We start from the raw sequence: 9,798 nt of genomic DNA on the forward strand, positions 1-9,798 counted from the left end.
TTTCTTTGGTCAGATACGCAAGAGGTTTTTGTCGATTTTGATTTATCCGCTTGAAGAACCAACTTTTAGCAGCATTGATTTTTCCCCACCATAGTTTTCTTATTTTCTCTCTCCTGAATCTCAGATATAATTCTTATTATTTCTTTTCTTTTCCTGTAAATTGGATTTTCTTGCTGACTCCGCTCTAGTTGCTGTAAATTTTGTGCCAGTATATCAATCATAAGCCTCTCCTCCTTCTTTATGTGTGCATGTAATGCTACGAGACTTCCTCTGATGACTGCCTTTGCTGTTTCCCAAAAATTTTGGTATGTCGTGTTTTCATTCTCGTTGGTTTCTAGAAATTTCCTAATTTCATCTCTGATCTGAGCCAGAACGCTCTCCTTTTGCAATAGAGAGTTATTCATTCTCCAATTGTTTGCCCTTGATTTCTTTATCTTCCTTTTGTTTATTTTCAGTCTTATGGCACAGTGGTCAGAGACAGAGGTCTGTATTATACCAATGTGATTGAATTTATGTAGATTCGACTTATGCCCTAGCATGTGGTCTGTTTGCGTAAATGTACCATGTGGACTTGAATAGAAAGTGAATTCCTTTTTGTTTGGGTGGAGCGTTCTGTAGATATCTATCAGGTCAATTGTCTAATTGCAGTGTTAGATCTTTAGTCTCCTTGTTGAGTGTCTTTCCGAGTGATAAATCTTTCTCAGAGAGCAGTGTATTGAAGTCACCTACTATAATTGTTGAGGCTGTGATTTCTTTTTTCATCCTTTGCAGTATTTGCTTGACCTATTCTGCTGGATGCTTGTTTGGCAAGTAAATGTTTAGAATGCTTATTGATTCTTTATGTAATGCTCCCTTGAGCATTATATAGTGCCCATCCTTATCTCTTTTTATGGTTTGCACTTTGAGGTCAATTTTATCTGAGATTAGGATTGCAACCCCCGCTTTTTTTGAATTAGAGTTTGCCTGGTATGTTTGTCTCCAGCCCTTGATTCCCAGCCTGTTTTTATCTGTAATGTTGAGACGTGTCTCCTGTATGCAGCAGATTGAGGGTTTGTGTTTTCCAAGCCAGTCTATTAGCCTCTGTCTCTTAAGGCCAGAGTTCAAACCATTAATATTCAGGGTTATTATATCTATCTGTGGACCCTGTGATGACATTTTTTCCTCTCTTGTGTTGGGTGTTTTCCTTCCTCCCTTTCTTTACTGTGGGTTGTATATATGTGTGTTTGTGGTTCATTCTTTCCTTCTTCCCATTGTTGAGCCAGTTCTATCTTGGAGGCTGTTTTCCCTTTGATGGTCTCTGGGTGGAGTTTTTCTGTGTGGCAGTCTCTTGTATATGCTTGGTGAGTGTTGTTCTGCCCATACTGGGTCAGTGAGGATCTTTTGTAATGCTGGGTTCCTTTTAGCATATTCTTTGAGGCTTTCCTTGTCCGTGAAGACTCTCATTTCTCCATCTATTTTGATAGATAATTTGGCTGTATTTGTATTCTTGGGTTTGCGTTATTTTCCTGCAATTTTCAGAATATGCTACTCCATTGTCTCCTCTTATTCATAGTGTCTGCTGACAGGTCTGTGCATATTCTTATCTGCTTGCCTTTGTATGCGGTTGCCCTTTTTTCCCCCTAACTGCTCTCATAATTTTCTGCTTTTCCTCATAGTTGGATAGTTTAACAACTATATGTCTTGGTGACTTCTGGGAATTCAGTCTAGCTGGCGTTCTTTCGGCCTCCTAGATAGTTGCCTGGTTTTTGTTCATTAAGTTTTTTTTTAAAATCTTTTTGAGGATTACAAATTACAAAGTAAAAGCAATGATTGTGTAGAAACCTAGTGAATATATTTTGTCTTGGCAGGAAAATAGTATTGCTATTCATTTAATAAATTCACATAATTTACAACGTTACCAGTTATAATGTTCTTATTACATGTTATTCCTTCAGGATGAACTTTAATTTCCTATGCCATATTCTTGGCTTATAAGAATAGCGCCTTTGAAAGAGTGACCTCCAGGATTTCTTACAGTCCCTTTGAAAGCACTGTAATTGTCCAAGTTGGTGTTCTTTAGCTGTAACAAATTCACCTTAAGTGCAGCAACACCCCAGAGCCCCCTCCACATACTTCCCAGGAGACCTGCAAGGGAAACCATTGAGAACATAAGAGCTCATGCTGCCTTTTGTGCTCTGAATAATATCTCTGAATCCATTTGGGCTCATTGTCTCCTTACCAACTGAATCAACGAAATTGTGGCAAGTCAACGTACTGCTTAGGACCTGCCTGATTTTTTCAAATGTTCTGTTTTTCAGTACAGTAAATAGTCACTAAGCAATGTGGCTATCGAGCACTTGGGTGATGTGTTTGTCTGAAATGAGATGTATTTTAAGCGTTGTAATATATACCAGATTCTGAAGACTTAATCTTCTTTTCTTGATGTTGATTGCATGTTGAAATGATAATGTTAAATCAAATGCAAATAAAATGTTAAAATTTGGTTTTGTCTTTTTTAAGAATCTAAGATTATCTTTCAAAGCTTAAATTTACATATAGTAGAAAATGGTTATGAAGTGAAGGGGCTCCAAACAGATTGTGGCACAATTCTATCACCTTTTAGTTCCATCTTTCCACAGACGTTTTGAAGCCCCATTGTGTTATGTAGGTGGCAAAATGGTGACTCATTGGCAAGCTAATTACAAGGTCAGCAGTTCAAAACCACCTGTCACTCCACAGATAACAACAGGGTTTTCCACTCTTTTCTAACTAAAAAGTTAGTTTTTGAAACTCACAGAGACAGGCCTGCCCTGTCTTATAGAGTCTCTATGAGTTGACATTGGCATGATGCTGTGAATTTTGAAGGTTTTTGTATTATGTGGTTTTCATTATATATTTGTTGAACAGTGTTGATTTTGAGAGTACATCTAAACCCAGAGGGTAAGCACCTGCCAAAGAATTCAGTTAAATATGACAGATATTTTTAAAGATAATTTTATTAGGGGCTCTTACAACTCTTATAGCAATCCATACATCAATTGTATCAAATGTATTTATACATGTTGCCATCTAAATATTACTTTTTATTTTGAGCCCTTGATATCAGCTCCTTTTTTCTCTTCCTCCTCTCTCTTCCCCTTGTGACCCTTCAAAAATTATAAATTATTATTTTCATGTCTTACAGCGACCACTGTCTCCCTTCCCTCACTGTTTGTTGTTTATTCTCCTGGGGTGTAGGGTAGTGATGTGTGGATCATCATAATTGGTTCCCCTTCCGCCCCTCCCCCTCTGGTATAACTACTCCCATTTTTGTTCCTGAGGGGTTTATCTGACTTAGATTCCATGTGTCGTGAGTTCATATCTGTACATGCTCTTACCTGTGTACATGCTCCGGTCTAGCCCAAAGTGAAAGGCAGAACTGAGGTCATGATAGTGTGGAAGCCTCAAGGAAACAGAGGAATATTGTGCGCTTCATTGGTGCTATGCTGCGCCCTGGTTGACTCATCCCTTCTTTGTGACCCTTCTGTGAGCTGATGTCTCAGTGTCTACAGATGGGTTTTGGTTCTCTGCTCTGACCTACCTCGTTCTCAACACTGTTTTGTTATTTGCTTGTTTTGGGTCTTCTGATGCCTGTTACCTGATCCTGTCGACACCTCATGATCACACAGGCTGGTGTGCTTCTTTCATGTGGACTTATTGCTGCTCTGGTAGATGGCCGCTTGTTTATCTTCAAGCCTTTAAGACCCCAGATGCGATATCTTTTGATAGGGGCACCATCAGCTTTCTTCACATTTGCTTGTTGCACCCATTTTGTCTTTAGCCATCATGCTGGGAGGTGAGCATCACAGAAGCCAGGTGGTTAAAACAGTGTTCTTGCATTGAGGCAGGCCTTGAGCAGAGGCCTAAAGTCCATTCACTACCTCAGTGTATTGCCACATGAATATATGTATATACACCAATACCTCTGTTTTTATGAGTTAATGTATTTATATGTAAACACCTATGCTTATACTTCTATCCATAGCTTTGCTTCCTAGATCTTTCCTGTTTCCTTCCTCCTGCCCCACCATCACACTCAGCCTTCTTCTGCCTCTTAGTCATTCCTCTTAGCTGAATTGCTGTTGCTCCTGCACCCTCAGGGTCTCTAGGCCCTCCTTGTTGATTTTAATTCCCCAGTGACAGAATTTTTTTATCACACCTAAGAAATATTATCTCTTCAAATTTCTAAATAACTGTGTTTATATTGTTTTCCTGTCTCATGTGTTTGACCTTTAGGTTCTATAGTGTAAGATTTATAATTGCAGTGTCTAACCTTCTACCTGATGGAACAAGAATAGAGCCAAAACATGGGTATCCAATACAGGCTTTATTGGGAAATGAGAACTGCCAGACTTCTCCAGAAGGGAAGGAAAAAATGATTTTCATTTAAACATGTTTTCTTTACCTTAACAATTCCCAAGTAGTAACATTTCAACATGTAATAAAAAAGGTTGATTGTTGAGATAGTCTGCATTTTTTTACATGGTAAACCTTCAAAACCTGCTGTATATTTTACACTTGCAGCACATCTCAGTGCAGACTGGCTCCCCAGCCATGTGGCTAATGGGCATTATACTGGACAGCTCAGTTCTAGAATATGACCATGGAAATAACTGGCTGAGTAGGGGAGAGTCCAGGTAATTGGAAGGATCACTTATGGAAACAGTAGAATTCCCAAGAAATTATGCAATCACTACAAAGAACGTGGTAGATCTGTGTATTAGTCTAGGTACTTAGGAGAAACAAATCCACGGCGACTCACGTATAAGAGTTTTATGTAAAGAAAAGGTGCATCACGAAAACATCTCAACCCAATGCTGCCCAAGCCCACAAGTCCAACATTAACCCATTAACCCAACACCAGTCCACAAAGTTCTTCACCTCACAAAACAGAGGCAATGGTGCCGACTGCAGGAGGAAAGCTGAGTCAGTGAACGAGTAAGCATCTCAGCACTGGCAGGGGTCTCCACACGGCTGCTCCAGCACCCAGGGCTGCATCGGGATAGATCCATGCGGCTTCTCCTTGGGGATGTCTTGTAGGAAGTCAATCTTGCAAGCTGAAGCAGGGAACTGCTGAGGCAGCTGCACCCGATGCAACCACCACAAAACAAGAGACCCGAGAACTAGAAAGGCGAGGCGTCACCACCCATTTATCCCTCCACCTTTCAACCAGCACCACATGTGATTATCGGCCAGGCTGGCACAATTAACTAACTCAATCTGTATGTCATGATTTGAAAGATTTCTAAGACACGAGAAAGTGAAAGTAAATTTCCAAAATATGTAAATGATCCTAATATTTGCAAAAATAAGTATATATTTATCACTATGTATATTCATGGAAGAATACAACAGAACATATTTCCTGTGATATTTCCTTCTAATAAGGATGTTTCCTCAATGCCCTGGAGAACTAACCCTAACTCCACCAGGATCCCGAGGTTCCCTTCTGTTCTAGTATCTACTAGTCGTTCTGTTATCATGCAATATTCTGTCTACCTGGATCTTTGCAATATTTTATCTCCAATAAAGAATCTGCCTATCAAAGAAAAAAAATACTATAAATGAGGCTTGTTAACTTGATAGTGGTTACCTCTGGTGAATGGACTAGAAATCAGATGTCGTTAAGAGTGAAGGCAAACATTCAAGTTTTGTAGGGACTTCTGGATCACTTGAGTATCTCCCAGGGAGAAGGTATACATGCACACAGTGAATACTTTTTAAAGGAATTAAAGTATGAAAACCATCAGTCTAGTGAATTTATTTGACTTAGTTCCCACCATCACTTGTCCTTTCCTCAAAAGGTTTCAAGTGTTAGGAATTGTCTGGGGACACAGAGCTAGACGCTAACTAGCCAGTTCTGATTAGCAAGTGCACCTGCATTTTAGCTCATGCTTTGTGATGTCATAAAATACTTTGTTAAGACTTCCACCTCTGCTTTGGTCTATTTGAGGCCTTCTGTGAGTCTTTAATTACAAGGCGAGTATGGTTAAAACAGGGAGAAGGGTCCCTTGTGTATTTCTCTCAAGTCCTGTCATATTGTCCTTCTGATTTCTCTTCTAGATGAGATGCTTCTGGATGTGGACCATTTCTTATTAGAGGTAACAAAGTACTTGAGGGATAGCAAGTGTTCAACAAAGGTTTGGTGAATGGATATATAAGTATATATATCAGACCTTGAGACCCCAAAGCTCTTTTTTATATACAAGCAAAGAAAGATGAATCTTTTATTAAATATTTTTACTAAATTCAAATTTTATTAAATTACTGAATCTTTATTGAGTACCTGCTATATAAAACAGGCAGAAGGGAAAGAAACAAGTTGCCTGTCTAGAGTTACTTTAACTCTTCAGCAATGCCTAAGTCTTCATCATAAAAAAAACCCATTCCAATTTTAGCATCCATCGGTTTGTTAATCTTCATGTACAGTCTCTTCCCTATTCCTAATACTTTCAAATACTTCATAATGCTGCAGACCATTCATTATTCCAAGGAGCATTTGCAGGGTCAGAGGAATTGCCATTGCTTTCACCTCCCTGTGACAAAGCAGAGACCAGTGGAGTAAAACCCTTCCTTTGGGTGGTAATGGGACTGTATGATACCTAAAAAGAAAATGAATTTATCATTTTCCCTGGACACATTCTAGAAAAAGTTCCTAAACTGGTAATTAATTTCCATCTTAGATGTTATTATATAAGTAGCAAAACCATTTAAAAAATATCAAATGATAGTTTTTTAGTTTAAATTATGTCATAGATAACTAAAGAGTAACCTAAAAAAAATGCTATGAGAGAGAAGAAGGTAGGTAAGGCCGTAAAAGGCAGAGGAGATGGGAGGGGAAAGAGGCAGAAGGGAAGGGGAGAGGGAAACACGTGAATGGAGAGACGTACTTGACTGCCAGACGTCCATTTTTAGAAAAAGCCAAACCACTGGGATAGAGAACACCGCACAATACGCCCACCAGTGAACTCCTCACCACACAATTCTCCTGGCTGATATCACCTGGAAAACAAAAGTAATTATGATCTTCTTTTCCAGATCAGGTTGAGAATTAAAATTAGTCTTATGCCAACAAATAGCAGCTATGTGTACTTTCCTTATCCCCTATGAAATAGCAAAAAATCCCTGGAAATACAAGGTCTGCGTCACTGTATAGGCTAAATATATCAAGTTTTCAACATTCTTTTATTAGATTCTATTTTGAGGAAGATTAACTCTTACATATTTTGTTGTTACAGTGGTAGTCCTGGTACCCAGATTGTAGGTTAATACATTTTATTGTGTATTACATGCCAAGCACGTGCTGAGTGATAGGTGTACAAAAGACCTTCAGGCCAGTCTATAAGGGAAGACATTAAACAAATATTTAAGTAAATAGTTATATAAGTGCACAGTGCACTGAAGGTAAAGTGTAGCAAGACATAACTGGCAACCTCGCCTATTCTGAAGGAATGGGAAGTTCCCCCCAGAAAGAGATAATTAATGAGGGGCCTGAAGAATGAACAAGGGTCAAACTTTCCAACAATTACTGGTTGTGAATTCAAGAACAAGTGAGACCAAACCAAAAGCCAAAGTCACTGCCACTGATAGTTGATTCCAACTGACAGCGTCATATAGAACAGAGTAGAACTGTACCTTAGCCTTTCTAAGACTATACATTGTTAGGGAGCAGACTACCACATCTTACTTTCAAAAAGCAGCAGAAGGGTTTGAAGCACCAACCCTGCTGTTAGCTGCCCAATGCTTATTAACTCATAGCACTACCAGGAATCTCAAGTAAGAGAAGAGGTAGCTAATAACAATATTAGATGCCTATGATATGCCAGCTGGTAGACATTTAGTGTACAGTCTCTCTTAATTCTGAAACACCAGAAATCAGTACTATTAATTTTAACTCATAGATAAAACAATTAGGGCTCAGAGATTAAAAGACTTGGTTAATGTCAAACTTGTGGTGAGAAGTAGGACTGGAAGCCATGTGGTGATCCCAGAGCCTATTTTCCTAGGACACAAGGGTAAGTCAAAAAAGTAGTGCTACTAGGGTTCTGGTTCATACATGCAGATTTAGTTTTTTAAAAAAATGTTTACACATCTCGGTGATCAGTAGATAGCTGCAGACATGTTTTATCTGTTATACACTTGTCTTCATCTCCTGTTAGGTGTCATTAATAAACAAGATCCAATTAAAGCAGTGGATTCTGAGAGGATCGGCTGGGCCAGTTAAATTCTAAGCAGAGAGGCTAACTCAGAAAGTTATGGCAACTGTTTTGTGTGACCCCCAAAGGGATAATCTTGATCGATTTTCTTGAAGGACATAGGATAATTATGGAGCGTTTTAAAGAAAACTGAGTACGTTAAGTAAGTTATGTTACAGTAAAGCTGCACTGAGGAATACTCCACCCGCCTCTTCTCTGCCCCCATTATGACAATGCAGCTAGCTGCTCATTCTTCAGTGGCTGTCCTTTTTGAGAATCTCACTGGAAAATTTTATCCCATTGACCCTGAAGCCATGATCTTGCCCCTTCAGACTTCTTTTTTGCCACACACACTCAAAGATCACAATGCTAAGAAAAATTATTTTGGTCCCTTGAGGGTGCCCAAACTTGTTTTGATGCGTTGTAAATCTAAGAGTGCAGAATTGCTCAGGGAAGGGTTAGAGAGAAGGAAACACCACCGTTGAAGTGTACAGCCCTAGATGGAGACTATGTTAAGAAACAATACCTTCACATTTTGATACTTTTATTTAATAGAAGTATTTAGGATTTTGTAGCATATCTTTTTGACTCACCCTTAAGTTTTATGCTGCTGCTTATTGTATTGGAACGTTTGACTATTAAAAACAAAACTATAAAAAATGAACAGTTGTACTTATCTTGTCTGATCTGGAAGATTATTGTGAGGGTCAGAATGGATAATATATGTGACGATATTTTGTAAGCAGCAAAGCAATAGAAAAATATAAAGCACTATTACCAACATTAAGAACAGTGTGAATAAAACCTGCAAAAGGCAGAAACCTTTCAGATAGGGAAAACTCAAATACTTCTATCCTATCAAATAGGATAGAAAAGTTGTGAGACTGCCCACCAAAGGCAGAAAACCTACGAGACCAAGAAAAACAAGGTAGTCCCATGGAGTTCTGTCTCTCACAGGCTTCACTCTATTAATGAGTAATTTTATTTAGACATAATCGCATCACGCATTAGTGACTTTAAATTTACCTGAATACAAAGCATCAGTTACAAAGAGTTTGTAAGTAACTATAGTAGATAAAAACGGAAGAGTGGCCAATGATGAGTATGTCTTCAAAGCATCATGTTGAACCTTGAAGCAGTACCTGAAAATAAAGTTTGCCAGTATTCCAGAGAAACCAGCTGTTGTTCCCAAGAAAACAGATCCATATAGATTTAATGTTGTACTAGGAAAAAACAATAAGAGAAAAATTAAATCAATCAAAATATTGTCCTAATGGATGCACATTTTCTCTGGTCATTTGTAATTAATTATTTATTGAATATCAAATATTTCTTGAGCACTTACTATGTGACTGGTATTTTCCAAGTACTGAGGATGGGGCAGTGAACAACAACAAAAACCCTGCCAGCATGGAATTTTCATTCTAATGAGAGTATATGACTGAGATTGTTGTTTCAGTTGATTCTGAAAAGGAGCTTTTATAAGAAAGGATACAGATAGGAACTGAAAATACAGGGAATCCAGGACGGATGAGCCCTATAGGACCAGTGGTGTGAGTGGAAAAACAGGGAGGGTAAAGGGAGA

General features: G+C 38.6%; 1 protein-coding gene across 1 annotated transcript in view; it reads right to left on the minus strand.

Moving 5' to 3' along the window:
* Window positions 1-6,253: 6,253 nt before the first annotated feature.
* TMEM126B (transmembrane protein 126B) overlaps window positions 6,254-9,798 on the minus strand; it is a 9,300-nt gene continuing 5,755 nt past the window's right edge. The window contains exons 3-5 of the mRNA XM_045293150.1: window positions 9,240-9,436; window positions 6,909-7,020; window positions 6,254-6,620 (exon numbers count right to left, since the gene is read on the minus strand). Of these exons, the coding sequence (XP_045149085.1) occupies window positions 6,431-6,620; window positions 6,909-7,020; window positions 9,240-9,436 (499 nt within the window). The 3' untranslated portion in view covers window positions 6,254-6,430. The remainder of the gene's footprint in view (window positions 6,621-6,908; window positions 7,021-9,239; window positions 9,437-9,798) is intronic.

The sequence above is a fragment of the Echinops telfairi genome, unplaced genomic scaffold, assembly GCF_000313985.2.
Source record: "Echinops telfairi isolate 266 unplaced genomic scaffold, ASM31398v2 ScPeMD7_1713;HRSCAF=2227, whole genome shotgun sequence".
NCBI lineage: Eukaryota > Metazoa > Chordata > Mammalia > Afrosoricida > Tenrecidae > Echinops > Echinops telfairi.